Genomic DNA, 20,720 nt, shown 5'->3' on the forward strand with positions numbered 1-20,720 from the left:
ATGTTCCCTTTGGGCTCCATTAAGGCGATGAGGCCAACTCTTGTCAGGTAGTCGCCAATGGGGGAAACTTGCTTTGAAAGAAGGCTTGTGAGAGAACACTATGGGTTCGGTTTGTCTAGTTCTAACTGTAGACTTAATGGTCAGAGGCAGAAATTACATGATTTCTATTTGCTGGGAAAAGGAGGAAGAGGAGGAGGAGGAGGAGGAAGAAGAAGAAGAAGCACCAAATGGCGGGTGAGGAAGAGTATTTCTATACTCATATTCCTCCAGGAATGAGCGCCTAAGAACACCAAACATTTCCTGGCGAGATACTCTCTAAATCTCAAGCTATCGCATAGTCTAAAACACCTGTCCTTCTGGTTTTCTGCATGTTCACTGCAGTAGAGCCCTGAGTGTGTAGATGGGGTGGGGCTCCTGTGGTACACCCTGCTCCCATCCAGCTCTGCCTATTAATAAGTTCATAATCATCCCCCTCCTTTCGCTTCCAGTATTTAAACTGTAGTCCTGCCCTGTGTTGGGTGCCATGATGGACTTGAAAAGCTTACCGACACGTGGCACACTGGAGATAGTCATAACCTCTTATGATCAGGAAGCTACTGCAAAGTTTCAGAGGCTTTAAAAAAATTAAACCTGAGTAGGGCCTTGCGATACAGCTCGGTGGTTAAGCATACTTGCTGTTCTTGCGGAGGACCTGGGATCAGGTACCAGTACCCACATAGTGGCCGACAGCTCTCTATAACTCCAGTTCCAGGGGATCCAGTGCTCTCTTTTGGCCTCCCTGGGCACCAGGGACACACATGATACATATATGTACATGTAAGCAAACACTCATACACATAAACTAAAAATAAATCTTAAAATAAAAACTCAATCCCTTAATAAAAAAAGTGCTTGAATAGGGCCTGCAGAGATGACTCAGGGGCTACAAGCCCTTGCTGTCCTTTCAGAGGACTGTAGTCAGACTTTCTTTGGATCACCAGCTCCCAAATAATGACATGGAGAGTTCTTAATAATTATAAAAGCTTGGCTTTAGCTTAGGCTTGTTCCCAACTAGGTCTTATAACTTACATTAACACATTTATATTGATCTATGCTCTGCCACATGGTTCATTACCTCTCCTCCATACTGGACATTCAACTTCTCCATATCTCCCTGGCAAATTCTCCAGGCCTTCCTCAGATCCCTCCCAGAGTTCCTATCTCTCTCCAGAAGTCCCTCCTATCCTCTCCTGCCTAGCTATTGGCCATTCAGCTCTTTATTAAACCAATCAGAAGGTGTCTTTCACACAGTGCAATCAAATATCCCACAACAGAGGACACAGGTTTGGCTCCCAGCACCCAGGTTAGGTGGTTCACAACTGCCTATAACACCAGTTCCAAAGAATCTGATACCCTTTTCTGGCCTCTGCAGGTACTTGCATGTATGTATGACACATAAAATAATAAATAGCAAATCATGAAACAAGCAGAAGCATTAGGATCGAGATAGTGGATATATTACTATGTAACCTGAAAGAAAGGATTTCTGCCCTGTTTGGCTCCTATCCCCACCTTCTCGCACTAGTGTCTTCTCTTCTGATTGGCTCTACCAGCACTGCCAAAGCCAATTAGGATGGGATAGCCGCGTGCCAGCAATCTCTAAGCTTCCCACCCTCTAAGCTCTCTTATTTTCACTCAGCAAGGCCCTGACAATATAGGAGTTTTCAGGGTGTGGTACCCCGCCACTGTTTGACCTCTGTGAGTAAGCCTTTTCTGCTTTTGTGTGTCTTGCCTCTTTTTCCAGCTCCAGATGTTTTCAGGGAAACCCAAGTTGAAAGGCATGGAGAAATGAATAGCTAATGAGATGAGCGTGTTTCCTGCTTGAACATTGTGCTAGAGTCTTTATATCCATCCCATGAATTTTAGAGGGCATGTGGTTCGTTTAGGCAGTAGAATGTCGAGAAAGTGAATCCTACAGCTGGGGCCTTAAAAGAGGCTTCACAGTCTCCATTCATGCTTTCCTGGGACCCTGATACCAATTTCTGTCCAGTATCACCTGATGAAGGATGGAAACCTGATGAAGAAGGACCAAGGAGCCTTGACTCACAGGCAGCACCCACTGCTGATGCTGTCAAAGGGCTACCTTGTCCCTCCCAGCACTTTGTGCCCTCTTTACTACAACCCCAGCAATGATCACACTGAAGACTGCCCAAAGAACTGCCAAGGTTGCAGCCTCACAGAACTGGAATTAAACACTATTGATGGTTAATATTTAGAAATGCAAAGCAAATAAACTTGCTACATCAATTATACGCCCTTTTCAAAAGGAACCAGTTGGAGTTAACTTCCATCATGGACTGTTTGATATTGAGTAATTTCTTGTCCATTATTTTCAGCCAACTTGAGTTTTGATGAACCTGGATATTGGGAGAGAAACCAAAAAAGAAGAGGAATTGGGGCTGAGGATGGCTCAGCAGTGAAGAGTGCTTACTGCTCTTGCAGAGGACCTGAGTTTTGTTCCCATCATCTGCATACGGTTATAAGTACTTGTGCTTATATCAAACTTCATGGGATCCATGTGTGTGTATACACACTGACACAGAGACATACATACACCTACATAAAAACTAAAATGAACCTTTTTAAAAAGCAAGAATGAGTATCTTCAGGGCTGGAGAGATGGCTCAGGGTTACAGTGCTTGACACACACACACACACACACACACGTGAGGACCCACACCTGAGCTATTCAACAAGAGACATCACATAAACTGGTACAACATACATCTTCCATTCCAGCACTGCTGGTGGAGGTGGGGATTCCTGAGGATTGCTGACTGGACAGTCTGGCCCACTCAGTGAGTTCCAAGCTTGGTGAGAAACCCTGTCTATGAAAAAGAAAAAGAGGAAGAGAGCTACCGAGGAAGACACTCAATGTGGACTTTGGCTACCACACGCACATGCACACACACACATGTACACCCATGCAAACACACAAGCATCCACACACAAAGGGATGGGAATCTTCAAATAATTAAGAAAATCACTTGGTCCAAAGATGTGATGGGGATAAAATTTAAGCTACTGGTAAAATGAGGTTTCTGTATTGCTTTTGTTTTGTTTTTGAGGCCAAGTCTTAACTGTACAGCTCTGGCTGGCCTGGAACTCGCTATGTAGACCAGGCTGTTCTCAAACTCACAGCTATCTATCTACCTGCCTCTGCCTCTTGAGTGCTGGGATTAAAGGTGCACATTACCTAGTCCGATATTCTGTATTATATGTGCTTATCACTTAATATCTTTCTCCTGTTGTGACGCATAACTGGCATTTTTCACTGAACACCCAGAGACCTTTCTCTGGCTCCTTCCCTACCCATTTACACGCCTTTTAAGATTTTCACCTTGGGTAATTTTGATTATCAACTTGATTGGATTGGTAAACATATAGAACATACATGAGACGACACACCTTTGTGTATGTGTGTGGAGGGACAGGGGAGGGCGGGGGAGTTCTGATGGCTTTTAAGGAGAGGACTGCTCTGAGCCAGGAGAACCACTTTGAATGCAGGCTGAACCACCCCATCGGCTGGGGGACCTGGCCTGAATAAAAATGGGTGAAAGCCAACTGAGCTCCTGTCCCCCATCCACAAGATGTGAGGAAGCTCCTGCTGCCATGCCTTCCCACAATGGTAGACTGGACCCTTGAGCTGTGAGCCTACGTAAATCCTTCCTCCTTTGAATTGCCTCCTGTCAGGGATCAGTCACAGATAAGAGAAAAGTAAGAGAAATTGCTTAGTCTTTATAAAGGCTAACACTGTCTCATGGAGTAGCCAGAGAGTAAGTCCTCCCTCTACAGGTAACATGCCACCTTAGCACCGACTTACAGCATAGAGGTCGACATGTCCCATAGGCTTACAAAGCATCACCTCTCACCTGACTCTGAGATTCTCTCTCCCATCTCTCCCCCCATGTGGAGATAGGGCTCTTCCGTCTTTACTGGCCACAGGTCCATTGCTCATGGCAGGATCACTCTTTAGCTTGCTTGAACCCCCAGTTTCAAAAACACATGCTCCCCCATGGTGTATTCTGTGGTCAAGATTCAGTAGGCACAAAACAGAATTCTGTGGGTCGAATCAGTCAAGACTCCAGTGGAACACTCTGCATTCATTCAGATCCTAGCTGACAGTGTTGGCAGAAGTGGAAAAGTTACATTTGAAGAGGCTGCCCTCCTAAGCCAACGTCGGCAGCGGCGGCAGCATGTCATTCAAGCTAAGTGGAGGGTAGGAGGACAGACAGACAGACCTTCAAAATGTCCTTCCTGTCACAATGTTTTCAACTGAGTAACACAGCATTCAACTATTTGCTAAGAATTCCTAGAAATGCCCGTTTCAGTGAAAGAGGGGACTTTGACCCTCAACACTGCCATTCTAAACAAGGTACGTTTCTTATCGCTAAGAAGTGTTACGTGACTCTTGCGTGGACTGAGCATACAAAATATCATTATTTCTGGCTGAGGAGATGGCTCAGTGGTTAAAATGCTTGCTGACCAAGTTTGAGGACTGGGGTTCAGGTTCCCAAAGCCCATGTAAATGACTATTGGTTATGGAGGTCCATCTGCAATTTCAGTCTCAGAAAGCAGGAACAGGATCTTCAGAGAAGCTAGCTAGAAGACCAGTGATACCAAAGAACTCTGGGTTTTATTGAGAGACCTTGCTTCAAAGAATAAAGTGGGAAAGGATCAATTAAGGATGACTCTTGATAGCAATCTCGGGCCTCTGCATGCATGCACATATACATGCATGAGCATACACGTATGCCCATATATATGTAAAACATGCAAACATGCACACAAGCCACACACACGAAGATAGAAAAATGATGATGATGATGATTTGTGATTCACAGGCTTGAATCCGGAACCTCATACATGTCATGTAAGCATCCCACCCCTGAACTACATCCCTAGCCCTCCCACAATTATTATCACAGACTCTCTAGATTCTCTAGTTAGCACTAAATGTGATTTCCTTATTATCTGGCATTTATTTTACTGAGAATGCTTAATCACCATTACCTAAGACAAAAGCGCTGACACAGAGGCACCAACTTTAACCACTTAATAAAGCGTCTGACATTGATTCAAGCTGCTGCTGATTCATAAGAGGACAAGTTTCTAAAGAAGTGCGCATCGCTTTCTCTTCAGAATACAGGAAACCATATGAAAGTATTGGCAATGGAATTAAAGTAACCACAGGGCTGCGCTTGGTAGCATTTTTAACAGACAAAGGCATTTACACAAAACGAGAAAGAATATTCAATTAGGTGGTTATCATAGAGCTGCAGCATTAGTTTCACACCTTTTAATACCAAAGAATATGGTATTTTAATCAACTGATGGTTTAGCCTGATAAGGTACATACCCAAGAGGGAGTGATTTTTCAGTCGCAAACATTTCTTCAAGGGCAGAAGCCTCACAAGCCGCCAGAACTAAAACATCCCTTTGGAGGCTTCAGGGAGTGTTTCTGAGACTGGGATACATTCTTGCAGATACCAAAACCTATGGGTGCTTAAGTCTCCTGACTAGAATGTGGTAGTATCTGCAACCTCTGCAGACCTTTCTGTGCCTTACACCCTCGCCAGTCTGATATTCTGCACCATGGAACTGCTGGAGCAGTGTCTGCTACTATGTTTCCGGTTTCCCAATTCTAGCAATGTTAGCCGCCTCCCCCATTGGATAAGCCCATGCTGTTATCTGTGTACGTTCTAGACAACCTCTCCCCTCATGATTGAAGCATCCAGGGCTTCTGGTTTATCCCCAAAGACCTCATTGTTTTGGAAACTGTTTCATCATTCTTCCTGATCTTATTACAAGTGGTTGTGAGCCACCATGTAGTTGCTGGGAATTGAACTCGGGACCTCCGAAAGAACAGCCAGTGATCTTTAACCTCTGAGCCACCTCTCCAGCCCCTCATCATTCTTCCTTAATCACAGTGCCAACACACAGAATGGCTATGCTTTGTCCCGATTCTGTATCTTCTTCACATGGGAACAAAATTCTCTCAACGTTTTTCACATCCTAACTAGAATCAGTAACCCTTGCAAGTTGCTATTAAAATCGTTTGTGTCCATGAAGACAAAACTTTCAGGATGCAAACCTTCTTGATAATAATGACAGATATGCACTTCAATACTTAGAGGGTCTGTAGGTAGGATATGGACTTAGGAGACTTAGGTGTGCAAGCAAATATAAAAGAATAGTTGTGTATATACTACATCTAGAACATGTAATTGGAATATGTACAATTAAACATACCATTTAATAACTTTAAGAACATACAAATTAAGGCTAAATGTAATGAAGTATGGCCAAGACGTCTATTAGTAATTTACAAAGGTCTCCTGGTGACAAGTGACTGAATGGAGTGGCACCGTGTTCACAGACTATTGGAGTATCAGCTCTTTCCAAACGGGCATTAGAGTCAATGCAAACATAAGCAGGAAATGTTCAGGCAACTCTAAATTGTATAGAAAAATTAAAAAAGAATCCATAGGATAACCAAAACAATTTTTAAAAGGAATACAATATATAGGAGGTCTGTATTATTCAACCAATGCAAGATTTATTATAACCACCAAGACAATATTAGTGAAAATAGAAAAATCAACGAATGGAATATGAAGCCCCACCCCCAGAAACCTCATAAGTGTATGTTCAATTGATTCTCCCAGTAGAAGACAAAGCACTTCGCTGGACAGAGAGAGGTTTATTTACAAGTAGGGATTAGACACTTGGATAACCTTTTGAAAATCAATCCACCTCTACATCATCCTATACCCAGAAATTAATTTGAGATAGGAAGTGGACATCATTGTAAAAGCAAACACCATTTAGTTTCTAGGAAAGCATGGGTGTGCCTCTTTACAGCCTTCAGTTAGCAAAACTTTCCAGAAAAGACACAAGGGCGCTCGTAAGAAAATTAAAAACCAACAACTTGGATTTTGCCAAATCTAAAGCCTGATGCTTATCAAAAGATACAATAGATCAAGTGAGCAGGCCACGGGATGGAAAAATTAAAAGTTTTTGTGTTTACAGTGTCTAGCAAATTCCTACCACATAATATTATGTAGTTTTTAAGAGGGCAGAGGACAAAATTAGATATTTCCACTCAAATATTGACATAAAGGACCAGAAAGCACTTGAAAGGATGCTCGACATCACCAGAGGTCTAGAAAATGAATATTAACAGAGAGAGGGAGTATATCCACGAATAAGCTCCTCTGGAACAGGCTGTGACCTTGAGACTTGTCTGGTGTAGGTTGTGACCTTGAGACTTGCATTCTCTGTGAATATTCAAGCCTGAGGTCAGCTGGAGGTGAAGGCCAGTTGCCAGAGGCCACAACACAGCAGAGTTCTAAGGGCTAAGAGACTTCCGGAGGGAGAAGAGGCAGGGAGAGGCCAGAGAAGTCTCCATAAAGAAACACTACCCAGAATAAAAAAGGAATAAAACCGGGCGATGGTGGCGCACGCCTTTAATCCCAGCACTCGGGAGGCAGAGGCAGGCGGATCTCTGTGAGTTCGAGACCAGCCTGGTCTACAGAGCTAGTTCCAGGACAGGCTCCAAAGCCACAGAGAAACCCTGTCTCGAAAAACCAAAAAAAAAAAAAAAAAAAAAAAAAAAAAAAAGGAATGAACTAGGGAATCTCAGACACATGCTGGGCAGGGGTCAGTCTGCGGGCCTCCATTCTTAGGAAGCTCTGTCCTGAGTTATAAACCCTTAATGGGAGCTGCAGGGAACACGGGCAGGCAGGGATGGGAAGGTGGCTCCCACTTCTCAGGCAATGGGCACTTTCTGCAATAAACATTTGTGTTATATGATCCTGCCTTCTGCTAAAACTTACTAAAGTGTACCAAAATTTACACATCTAGGTGTAAGCAAAATCAGTCCCATTTTTTAAATCTTAATTTTGTTGGTGTTGTTTGGTTTCTTGAAATAGTGTTTCTCTGTGTAACTTTGGAGTCTGTCCTAGAACTCGCTCTGTAGACCAGGCTGGCCTCGAACTCACAGAGGTCTGCTTGACTCTACCTATTGAGTGCTGAAATTAAAGGCGTGTGCTGCTGCTGTCTGGCTTATTTTAATTTTTAATTAAAAATTTTAAGTAAAAGATAAAGAATGATTAAAGCAATTTTAGGGGAAGCAAACTTTGTTTTTTGTAAACCATAAAAAGCAGCATCTACTATCTCTATCACTATATATAAAGGGTGCCTTTTGGTACCTAGAGAGTACGAAGACCTAATAATAATTTTTACATTTATGTAGTTTTGTGTGTGTGTGTGTGTGTGTGTGTGTTGTAACATGCCATATCATCCATGTGGGTCAGAGCATAACTTCTGGTAGTTTGGTAGTGTGTTTTCTCCTTCCATCGAGTGGATCCCAAGGGACTGAGCTTAGGTCATCAGGCGTGGTGGCAAGTGCCTTCACCCACTGACTCTAATTGCTGCCCCATGACATAATTTTTAAATGTAAAATGCATGTATTTTCTTTTCTTTCATTTTGCCATAGCAGGACAGCTCTTTCCAGAGGAATCTCCCTCGCTTGGAAGTTGGCCTGTGCGGTCCTCTGGATTAGATGAAGGGCGATGAAGTCAGAGGCTGAAAGAGTGTAGGAAGACTCTTCAGCAGGAGGCCGAGGGACTCCCAGAGTCAACTGACCTAGGGCCTGCGGTCAGCGAGTTTTCCAGAAAGCACTCCGACTGGACTACGCTGCAGCTCCGTGGTAGTGCACTCCTCTAGCTCACCTGAGGCTCAGCCCCAGCACACAGGCACAAAACCCATCCCACCTGACCCTACTTTTCTCTTGCCCAAAAATCGTCGTCAATGCTCATTCTGAGATGACAGATTCCCTATTCCACCCTTCAGCACAGTAGACACTCTAGATATTATAGTAAAACCAACCGGAGAGAAGAACGAAACAGACCATCTAGGGACTGTGGGCTCTTGGGTGACCTTGGTAATCTCCTCAGTTTTCTTTCTGACTCACACATCCACATTGTAGCTGAAGAAGCTAGAGATACCAACAGAGGTTGACAAATAGCCCAACAAAAGCCCGCTGTCTCTAGCCAAAGGACCAAGTAAGGCCAGCCGCACTACACAGTTTTACACTGGTTGTCCTAGCTCATCTAAACAACACACTCCAGCCGCACTGCACAGTTTTACACTGGCTGTCCTAGCTCATCTAAACAACACACTCCCAAGGGCTCAGAGGGCCACAGGGATAGTCTTCTATCCCAGTAGGTTGTAGTGAGCTCCTCACGGGGAGCCAGGCCTTCTACCTCCTGGCAGAGGAGTGGCCTTTCATCTCTCACATAGGGTGCTGTCAGAGAAGGCCTGGTTAGATTCAGAACTTAGCATTAACATGAAAGTGACAAGGCCACGTGGACCAAGTGACCTGGCATTCGTGTCTCCCCCACAAGGGAGGAACCAGTGAGGCCTAGTTGAACCCCCCACACTCCCTAGAAATAATAAGAGGATAGGATAGCATGCCTGTCCCTTATATGTTGTTCCAGTTCCCTTTCTGTCGCTGCGAGTAAACATTCCAATGAAAGCAGCCAAGGGGAGGAAAGGGTTTATTTAGATTTCACTTCCAGGTAATGGTCCTTTATTGAGGGAAGTTAGGGCAGGGATCAGTCCAAGATGGAGCTCGAAGAAGAAGCTGGAAGAACACTGCTGGCTTGGTAGCTCACTGCTGCTCTGCTGGCTTTCCTATACAATCCAGGGGATGATGTCACCCACAGTGGGATGGGCCCTCCTGCATTAATTAATGAGACAATTGCCCAGGCCCACCTAATCTGGAATATCCCTTAGTTGAGACTGCCTTCTCAGGCAACTCTAAACCAGTTCTCAACATATGTGTGGCCACCCCTTTGGGGGGTCAAACGAGCCTTTCTCAGGGGTCATATATCGGATATTCCACATATCAGGTATTTATATTGTGTTTCATAACAGTAGCAAAATTACAGTTATGAAGTAGTAACAAAAATAATTTTATAGTCAGGAGTCACCACAACATGAAGAACTGTATTAAAGGGTCATAGCCTTAGGAAGGTTGAGAACCACCGGGCCAGACTGTGTTGAGTTGACAGTTAAAAGCTAACCAGAACGTCTCTGAGCAGTGACTGAGCAGAGAACTCAGAATTTTTATCCCTACTACATGATGATAGGTGAGACACGCCCCCTCCCCAATTCCCCACCACCACAGTGCTAAAGAAACTGAAGCAGATCCAGCATCTTCTGTGACAGAAAGCCTCGAACATTCAGGTTTCAATCAGAAGTCCCTCATCGTACCCAGAACCAGGAAAATGTCAGGCTGAATGAGGATGGCAGACAACCAGGTCAAGACGGAGATGACATCGAGATGAGGATTAATGGAGTTCATTAAGAAGACACATAAAAAAGGCTTCACTGATCAGTTACAAGCATGCTTGGACATGGAACAACCTCTGCGCCCCTCCCAGGGCGGTGAAGACAGAAAATGGCAACACAACCAAATGTTGTGCTCAAGCAAAGAAAACCAGAGCATCTGGATCACTAACACGTGACCATGGGAGCGCAAAAACGTCACATCCGCTCTAGACAGGCATTGGCAAGTCCTTAAACATACCAACATGTATCCACTATATGATCCAGCAAGAGTTCTGGGGCATTTACTCTGGAGAAATTAAAATTTATATTCACACGAAGTCCTGTACACTGCTGTTGAAAGTGGTTTTAGTGCTAAAGACAGTTCACAAATCCTTCAGTGAGTGACCGGTTATTCAAACTGACATAAAGCCACAGTAATTATAAACCAGGCTCTTGATACACAGAGCAGCCTAGATGGATCTCCAGAAAATTATGCAGAAGGGGAAAAATGATTCTAAAGTGTGTATGTTATGCGACCCAGCACTGAAATGGTTATTATGCAAATGAAGAACAGATTGGTGCATGTGACCTGGGATAAAAGAGAGAAAAAAATGAAGAAAGTATCACCATAAAAGAGCCCCAAGAGGGATTCCTGTGGCGGCGATGGAAGCACACTGCATTCTCTCTGTGTCAAGGCAACTGCATCCAAATCCTGCATGGGATGTTCTAAAGCTTTACAAGATTTTACCAAAAAGGGAAACTAGGTGAAAAATTGCAAAACTACTGTGCATTATTCTTAAGAGTGAACTTGTAATTCCCCAAAAGGAAACATTTAATTAAGGAAGAAAACCAAAGAAATCACAGAATAAACGCCAAGTTAGATTCTAATAAGAGAATTTTATACATGACCCAGAAGCCTCCTCCTTTGACTTCTAATGCTTTTTAGTTGGTGTAAAATGTATACAATGAGATCTAAGCTCAGCAGCTTGTAAAATTATCCCAGAATAAGCACACTTATCACACATGTTAAGGAATAGAATATCTGCTTCCCAAAAGATTTTCCAAAAATCTCCTTCGCTCACACCTGACATTTTTCTAGCATTTGCTCAGCAGCAACCCACTAGCTTAACAGAATGAGTGCCTATGGCCTTGATGTGAGCCGACGGCTGTGATCGGCAGGAAAGGAGAAGCAAGAGCCCCACTTCCCCAGGGTACCAGCTCCCACAGGCCAGTCCTGTTCCTTTCTCTCACCCCTCCATGCTATCCTTGCCGGGTTGCTAAGTCCCAAGAATTCTGAGTTTCCCAGGGAAGGGGAAACTCTAAACTCCACACAGCAATGCTTTTTCTCTAAGATGAAAGAGCAGGTGGGAACAGGGGAAGGCATTGGAGAGCTGGTCCAGTGGTTAAGAGCGTTTCTGGGTTTTTTTTATTTTTTTATTATTTTTTTCCAGAAGACCTGGGTTCGGTTCCCAGCATTCACATCTGGAAGCGAACAACTGCCCATAACTCCAGTTCTGGAGGGTCCATCACCCTCTACTGGCCTCATTAGGTATAGGATGAACATGGCACACATAAACCCATGCAGGCACACACACATACATGTTCATAAAAATAAATGAAGAAATCTTGAAAGTAATAATTGAAGGGAAAAGGTGACTTACCTTCAGAAAATGATAAGCAACCATTAACATATTTGCTATTATAAGTGTGTTAACTTACATCGAAATTGACACACTGGGGATGATTTGCTTCTGTTGCAAGTGAAATCCATTACGGTTTACAGGAATCATAATAAAATCATTGTCCAAAGCTGTGACTGGGGTCTGGTGGGATCCATCTGGTGGTGTCTTTTTGGTATAACACAGTCACTCTTAGGTACAAATTCCAACCATCAGAAGTTTGTGAACCCTGGGTGAGTTCCAAATCCTGATGGAGAAGAGTGCCCCAATTGCCCAGCACACTAAGGATCTCCCTGAGGCACTTAGGGTGATGCCCCTGCCGGAACCCAAAGACTGGAGACCTACAAGATAACTCTGCCCTCTGCTCCTGAACTGAGGAAACGGAATGATCCCGGTTCGTTTCCCAGATACACAAAGCTCTACTGTGGGCACAGAGTCTGTCCAGGTGGCTGCCAGGTGAAAATCAGGGCTGGGGGTGGGGTATACCCTCACGCTCTCCTGTTACTGGCTAAACTAAAGAAACCAAACATCATTCGTATTTTCTTAACCTCAGCTGAACGACTCCATTTATCAGGTCAAGCTTGTGTTTCATGCCACTGAGGTGCACACAGGGGTCAGGAGGGGAAGGGAGAAGGAGCAATCCCCTGACCTTAACACTGATCTACGGCACTAATAGTCTTCCTATCTCTCTGTTTTAAGGTCTTTGGTCCTAGGAATAGATGGTTGGCTAGGACAGACGCTCTTGTTGTTCCCTGATGTCCCCTGGAGGGGCACCAGGAATCCTACTGAAGCGACAGTGAGTTCAGCCCCATTCTAGCTAGCCTTTCAACTCCAACTAGATTCTCAGACTTTCTAGTTACATGTCCAGTGTGACCATTCCAGAGCGATGCCAACCCAGCACCACAACCTACTCCTTGATCTTGGCCCTAGGTGGGGCCTGTGTCTCCTTTCCCGAGCAGGCGAGGTCTCAGTACCTTTCCCCTTTGATGGGGAGGTCCCAGCAGCGTTTCTCTATCTCAGCCCTCACCAGAAGCCACATCAGATGAGCTTAAACTGGCGGAGAGCAGGAACGTTTCTCATACTTCTTATAAAGAAAATGAAAGCCGTGGGCCAAGGAGCCCTGCCTCAGTTCCCTACTCCTGTGGATATTTTCAGTATCCACTGCCGGAGACCGGAGCTCACACGGCACTGGATCTGCCCATCTGCTGAGCGGCCTCTATCCAGGTGGCTTGGGCCAAAGGAAACAGGGATGGGAATCTAAGTGCTCTTCAGAAAAAACACCCCATGGAGCATGGGACAGGGCCAAGGAGGCATCTGTAACAAGTGAAGGATCCATGAGCCCTTCCTGAGCCTTGTGACTGCCCAAGCATGGGGCATGCATTCTCCTGGAAGCTAAGATTGAGAAGAGCTGGTATCACAAATAGTAGCTCAGGGATCTTTGCTTTAGGGACGTGGGGTCAGCCACACTTTTGCACATTCTCACTCCGAGCCATATCTAAGAATAAAGCCCTGGGCCAGCGGCACTGGGAACTGAAGGGAGGCCCTCCATCATCAGCCTTGACTGCTCCTCCTCCTCAGCAATTCAATTCTTTGATTGACTGAACTGAAACTGAAACTCTAGCCCTAGGGGTCACCCTAGTAGGAGTAGACACAGCCAAGAGCCCAGATCACACACCATCAGCAAACTCCTGGCAGCTCTCATCCACTCTGGGAGAGAATGAATCATCTCTTCCTGCAAGGCAGCCTGGTCTGTTCTGCTTCCTCTTACAAGTGAAGCAAAGCAAGACCTGGGCTCTGCTGGACACATCTGTGGCTACATCAAAAAAAAAAAAAAAAAAAAAAACCGGCTACGAGTCATGGGAGAAAGACTCAGGTGGGCTTAGCTCCAGCAAACGTGTCCTGCCTCAAAAGAGAACATTTGGACAAAGCAGTGAAATGAACTTGACTGGAGGGGTGGAAGTGTCAAAATTTCTTGGACATAGTTCTGGATGATATTTCTTTTCTCATTTCATGAATGAGTTTTCAGTGTTTGACTCTCATGGGTGATTTCCCTCTGAGAGGTAGAGATTTAACCCTCCTTTTTGCTGGGCCCGGGTTTCCCAAGCCCCCCTGGATGCCTGGCAAATCTTTCATTGCCCGTGACTCATTGACATCGTATTTCCAGTTCTAGGAAACAGAACCCTAGGCAGCACTTGGCTCAGAGTTGCCTCCACCACACCGAGGAGGGTCCTCCTTTTATCTGCAGCGCACAGCGAGGCTGAGGTTCACTCAACACGGCCCAACTGGAAAGCTCCCTTGGGTGTTGATTTTGCAGTGGGATCTGACCACATGGCCGCTTGTGCTTGATTCTTCTCTGTACGTCCTCGAGGGAGGCTCACAGTGGCAGAGCTGGTAGAACTGACAGAGCAGGGTGGCTGTGCCCAGGTCAGAGGGCACAGTGAGACTTTCCATTCACCACCTGTCTACTTCAAAGGATGACATGAGCTGAGAGACTTGGGGCTAAACTAAAAAGTGCATACGTATTCCAATTTGCTGATTTCAGGAACTGAGATTAGAATTTCATGTTTTTAGTCAATGAAGTTTGGGACTGCAAAGATGGTTCAGTGTATGCATAACAAATACTTTACCTCCTCCAAACCACAAGTACTTCTGTGCACACGCAGGGAGGCCACTGCCACCGACTATCTTTCTCAATTGCTCCCCACACTATTTTTGCAACAGGGTCTCTCTCTCAGTTCTCTGTCCAGCTAGACTGGCTGGCTAGCAAGCTCCAGGGTTTCCCTCACCTCTACCCCTCCTCCAGCACGACAACCGTGGATATCTAGTGCCACCATGCCCAGCTTTTTACATGATATGAACTCATGGCAAGTACCGACTGAGTCATGTCCTTAGCCCTGGGTGTGGAGATAGAATCTGGGATGGGTTTTTGACTTCTATTTGTCACTTTTACTCACTTACTGAGTAGGGATTCCATCAGTCTTCCATACCTTGAAGGTCTTTGTGAGAACGAACGAAACGGTCTTTTAGTACAAATATGCACGTTTCTAGTTAGCAACAGACCGTAGCTCGCTGTAACGCCTGGGTGTTCTGGGAGGCCTCAGCGTCGGGAAAGAGTCCAGGCTAACTCCTCTGACCCATGTCTTGTTGTCATCTTGGTCAGCTTTCTAATTCGGAATGCTGTTTATATTTCTAGGAAAGTGCCAAAGACAATCCAGAGAGTTCTCTTACGGCCTTTACATGGCTCATCTAATGCTAATGTCTTACATAGCTCTAGCCCATTGTGAAAACTTCAAAGCAACATTTGAGCGCGGCTATTAAGGAACCTGCAGCGGTCGTTCACTCTACCATTTCTTCTACTGAAGTCCTTTTCTGCTCCAGCATTCGGGCCTCATCATGCATGGAGGTCTTATGTCTGATTGGTCTCCAAGCCGGTTTCCAAATGTCCTCGTCTTTGATTCACTCCCCATTTGGAGGCACACTGGTCACGTTGTGTAGACCACCTTTCACTTTGGCTTTGCCTGCTGTTGTGTTTTCTCGTGGTTAGAGTTAGGGGTTTTGGGGGGCGGGAGAAGAAGTGCTTTCTTAGCATGTGGCAGTAGAGACACACGCTATGAACGCATTCTGCGATTGGTAAGGGTAACATTTCACTTCCTCACAGGAAAATCTGTCAGGTTTATCTTCTGCATACTCTCTGTTTTAAGAAAGATTTATTCTTAATGATGTGTATGTGAGTGTAGCTGTGTGTAGGTATTTGCACATTGAGAGCCATGTCCTAAGAGGCCATAAGAGGGCATCGGCTTCCTCTGGAACCAGAGTTGCAGGTCTTTGTGATCTCTTCTTCCCGACTGAGCAATCTCTCCAGTCCCAGGTGTTTTGACTTTTTTGTCCGGTCCTAGAATTAGCCATTTTCCAAGACCTTCTGCTCCTTTTATCAATACGTGGTTAGGAGCCAGGAATGAACTTCAGGCATGCTTGCTGGTTCTTGCTAGCGCCATTTTCTAGCAAGCACACTAGTAAAGGCTTGGAGTTGGGAAGGGACAGGTTTTTCTGACTTTGGGCTGATTATTATTTCACTCTGAGCACCAGTTTCCTCATCAGTGAGTGAGGGAAAGCGAAAACCACTGGCAGGGTTGAAGGCGTGTGAGGAACGCCATTAGAGAGACTAGCTGTTTCTGAGAGCAGACACTGCTTTCCCACACCAACTTTTCCGCTGAATATTATCAAAGTATTTGGGGAAATTACAGGAAACAAAGTCAAAGCATCAATGAGTTGATAAAACAATAAAGGCAATAAGAAAAAAAGGGAATCTAAAGGAATAAAAAAGGAATTACATTTTCTCTAAAACCATTTATCATTTCCAGCAGATCTGAACTTTCATTTGGACAGAAAGACAGTGACTGAGGAGGGACAAAGTCATGATAGTAAAACACCAGAGACAATGCTAGGTAAAGATCTCCACAGGAGACCCTTGCCACAGAAAACTGTGATGCCAGGGAACAGACAGGTGAAATAATTCCTCCCTGAATTTTATGACTCTTCTGAAAAAAACCTCAAGCAAGGCTTGAGCTTAAGGCTGGCCTCCTTTTGAATGTCTCTTCAGAGTGTCTTGGAAGATGAAGTAGCCTCAACTGACTTCTCATAAATCATAAAACATTACTCCAAAACGCGGAACAGCACACACCAGAAGGGAACTCAACACACAACTGACATAGTCAGGAAAGGAAATAAAAGCTTAAAGACTGAAGAACTTGAAATTGCTTCCTAAAGGCTATAAACCACAGTGCTTTAATGTGTAGAGAAATAAAGGACAATGTTAAGCATATTTGTGGAGTAGAGACTAAAATGTGCCACAGGTAACATGACAAAGGAAGAAGGGACCTGTTCAGATAAACATTCATTCTAACACCCCGGATAAAAGCCAGGGGAAGAGGATGGGTTAGCTCAAAAGAAAAACACATCTGAGAAGCCGGGGGAAACACCTAGGACACTTTCCAGAACACAGAGAACCCCAGTCTGTCCATCTCATGGATTTGTCAGAACTCTCCTGCTGGGCATCTTCAACTCACTGAGGACCCTAAACTTACTGGCAAACAGAAGCTCAAGATTTCATGGATGACTTGAGGTTCCTGTAAAGTGGTGCAGTGGAGGTGGGAGATGACAGAGACAGTCCAGCTTCCCTATTCCTCCCCTTTGAGAACACTTGCATGCTCCAAGTCGGCAGGCTAGACATCTGACAAGAAGGCCTTCCAGAGAAAGCTAATTCTGAGGAGGCTGGCTCCTTCCTGCTCACCTCCCAGGATGCTCTGAGGGTCCCATGGTTGACAAATGTGGAAATCATGCCGTACTACAAGAATACAAAAACGCTTTTGTGTCTTACATAAACTCAACTTTTCTCTGCTGTAATTTGCTTTTCTTTTAATTCTACGTTACTGGTGGCATACATTCAAATATTCCCTTATATAATTTTTTAATTAAATTTTTTAGAGAATTTCATAAGTACTGTATTTACATCATTTAACCCCCTCTCTCCCCATGCTAACTCTTCTCATGGTCCCCTACTCCCTCTCAAATTCATGACTTCTTCTTTAATTATTATTGTTACATACATATATACACTCAAGTATATGTAAACCATATACCAAGATTTAGAGTTGCTTCTATATACATATGTTTAAGAGTAATTGCTATGGATTAATTAACCGATCATGGACTTGTCTCTGGAGAAAACTGATTCTCATTCTGATAGCAGTCAGACTGCCTACACCTCTTCATCTAGTGGCGGGGCCTTGTGAGATTCCTATCAGCTTTGGCATGCCACTGTTGTCATTACTCAGGTCTTTCTCAGGTGATCCTTTGCTGAGTTTCATGGATACATCTTTCCTGCCCTGTCCAGAAGACAATATTAAGTGGTATCCTGGTTCTCTGGCTCTTACTATATTTCTAGCCTCTCTTCTCTGTGTAATATTTTTTAAATTAAAAAGTGGCTTCCTTAGCCAGGCGGTGGTGGCACACACCTTTAATCCCAGCACTCAGGAGGTGGAGGCAGGCAATTTCTGAGTATGAGGCCAGCCTGATCTCCAGAGTATGTTCAGGACAGCCAGAGCTTCACAGAGGAGCTCTGTCTCACAAAAGAAACAACAAACAATAACAACAACAAAATATGGTTTCCTTGCTTATCCCAAAGCAAGCACTGTCTTTGTGAGATGCCCCCACCAAAGACAGCTGCCATCTGTTCATTATTCTTTACCATTCAAGCAAGCCCTCAGAGCTTCTGTGTCAGAGGCACTGGGGAGATGGCTTGGCTGTTAAGGCATTGGCTTCTCCTCCAGAGGACATGTGTACAATTCCCGGCACCCACATAACTGTCTGAAACTCCAGCCCCAAGGGATCCAATGCCATTTTATGGTCACTGAGGGCATTGTACACACAGCACACAGACATATTTAGATTGTGAAGTACAATCTAAAGCTTTGGCGTTAGCCTGGGATGTTTGGGGTTCCATGGGATCCCTTTGGCCAACAACCCAACAAGACGTAACCCTTTCCTGGCACAAGATTTTCCTTGGTGGCATAATAAGTCTAGTTGGGACATTGTCCCCATTATATGGTGATTCCTTTTAGAATCTTTCCTATATGTATCTACTTTAGAAAGCCTCTACAGCAGTAGGTTTCCAGAGCATTTTTCAAATGGTCTTTGGTGTTAGTTGTCCCTCCCCAAATTTACTCTCCCATCTCCCTCCCAACTTAATCCTCCTATCCTGGTTTTCCCTCTGTCTCTCCATAATATTTCCCTTTCCTTAGGAGATCCATCATAGAGGTTGCTTTTTGAAGAAGATGGGATTAACAGAGACCCACAATATGACAATGTGTGGAGAATGAGACACTTGGAACACTCGGTCCTGTGTGGGATGTCTTTATCAAACTATTGCCCTTGAGGCCCAGGGATCTGTGTGGAAGAGGCAGTAGAAAGACGGCCGGAGTCAGAAGTGATGGGTAACTCTAAGGAACTTCACCCTTCAGGACACAACAGAACAGATGAACTCATGGGGACTGTGGTCCCATGCATAAGACTCACACAGGTTCAAGCCAGATGGGGTCCCAGTACTGAGAAGAGGAAGTAATCCCACTCCTAACCAAGACACTATTTGCAATTGGTAGCTGCAGGCAGAGGGAAAATCAATTTCTCTAGTGGAGTGTCACTGGGCATATTACCACACTGTTAGTGTTTTTAAAAGTTTGGGACTCTCACTATTAACAAGCCCCTCTGGATACTGCTCGGACTGAGCCGTCTACCTCTTTGTGCTTCTCAGAGGAGATGTGCTAGGAGCCGGCTTCACTGCTGCTGCTGCTGGCTGTGCTCCCTATCCTTAGAGCAGTGTTTTGGGATGGGTTAATGGCCCTACCTTATGTTAAGGTGCTAAGTAGTTCTCACTTTCATTGTTGCTGGTGACATCAAAATACCATGGGATATTCTGAATATGAATAATGAGTTACTATACTTTGGAAGGAGTAGAAAAATTGCTAATATCACCCCCCTTCCACACACCCTTAAGACAAGGAAAATACATGTTTCTGTCTCTACCCTCCATATCAGGAAGTTCATGCACAGCGAGTCAGTCCTTGTCACTTAATAGAATCATTAGAGACTATGGAACACAAAGGTCAGAGGTCAAGAGTCAGTGCTTGGAAACTGCAGGGCTGTTTTCTAAGCAGAGTCAAAAGCTGGTGCACGAAGTACCGCTTCTGCACTGGCAACTCTTACCTGAGCCCTGATCCTCATGCTGGCCTTGGGAGTCAGGTACTTATGTTCTAAGTACCAGCCCCGCTCCTGGAACACCAGCTTCGTCCCATACAACAGACAAAACTGAAGAATGAGAGACAAGAAAGAAGCACTGTTAGAAAAACGGGGGCTGTAAGGAGTTAGAGATAACATTACATCACATACATCACATTTCCTAAAGTCAGAAAGTCTTTTCTTAATTAAAACGGTCATGCTTTGGACACAAAGTATATGTTTTATTTTTTTTAACTTTCCAGAAACCTTGAAAGCAGTTCTAAAATAATAGACAGTTCAATGAGGTTTCCTGTATCAATCCCATTTGAGAAATATTAACACACAGTCAGCCTTGGTTCACACGTAACTTCCCTGTATCCTCCACACCCAGGTGACTTAGAAGTCCATTCAGAAGCAATTTTGAAATCCATATGTAGTTCTGTTTGCTTCCCTTCTCATTCATGAAAAATACACAGCAATGTCATCTTGCTATTTTCCACTGGGCAACATTTGATTGACTTTCACAAAAATAGCATTCCTCATTTACATCTCTCCTCAGTATGTTTTTTCTGTTACGTTTCTGAAACTGAGCAGCCTGAATGACATCACAGGCAGCCACCAAGCAAAAATCAACCAGTTTCCCAGAGGCAGAGTGGCTTTTCACTTAGCTACTCATCCATTCACCATTTAATATTCCATAATCTGAAATCACACAGCAAATGGAGGAGCAGTGTGCAAAGGCCTTCGTGTCTCCGCCCAGCTTCAGTGATCAGATCTCTGGCCTTCTGTCACCTCACCTCCCACTCAGGTCCCCTCTGTGGTATTGTCACACTAAGCCCAGCCCTACCACTTCATTCACGAACACACCTCGCCTTCATATCTCTGAAAGAC

At 44.6% G+C, this 20,720-nt stretch overlaps 1 protein-coding gene across 1 annotated transcript in view; it reads right to left on the bottom strand.

The window, feature by feature from the left end:
- Window positions 1-20,720, bottom strand: part of Acoxl (acyl-CoA oxidase like) — a 296,568-nt gene that overhangs the window by 1,902 nt on the left and 273,946 nt on the right. Inside the window, exon 18 of the mRNA XM_057781242.1 lies at window positions 19,818-19,919. Coding sequence (XP_057637225.1) covers window positions 19,818-19,919 — 102 coding nt within the window. The remainder of the gene's footprint in view (window positions 1-19,817; window positions 19,920-20,720) is intronic.

This window comes from Chionomys nivalis, chromosome 9 (genome assembly GCF_950005125.1).
Source record: "Chionomys nivalis chromosome 9, mChiNiv1.1, whole genome shotgun sequence".
Taxonomy (NCBI): Eukaryota; Metazoa; Chordata; class Mammalia; order Rodentia; family Cricetidae; genus Chionomys; species Chionomys nivalis.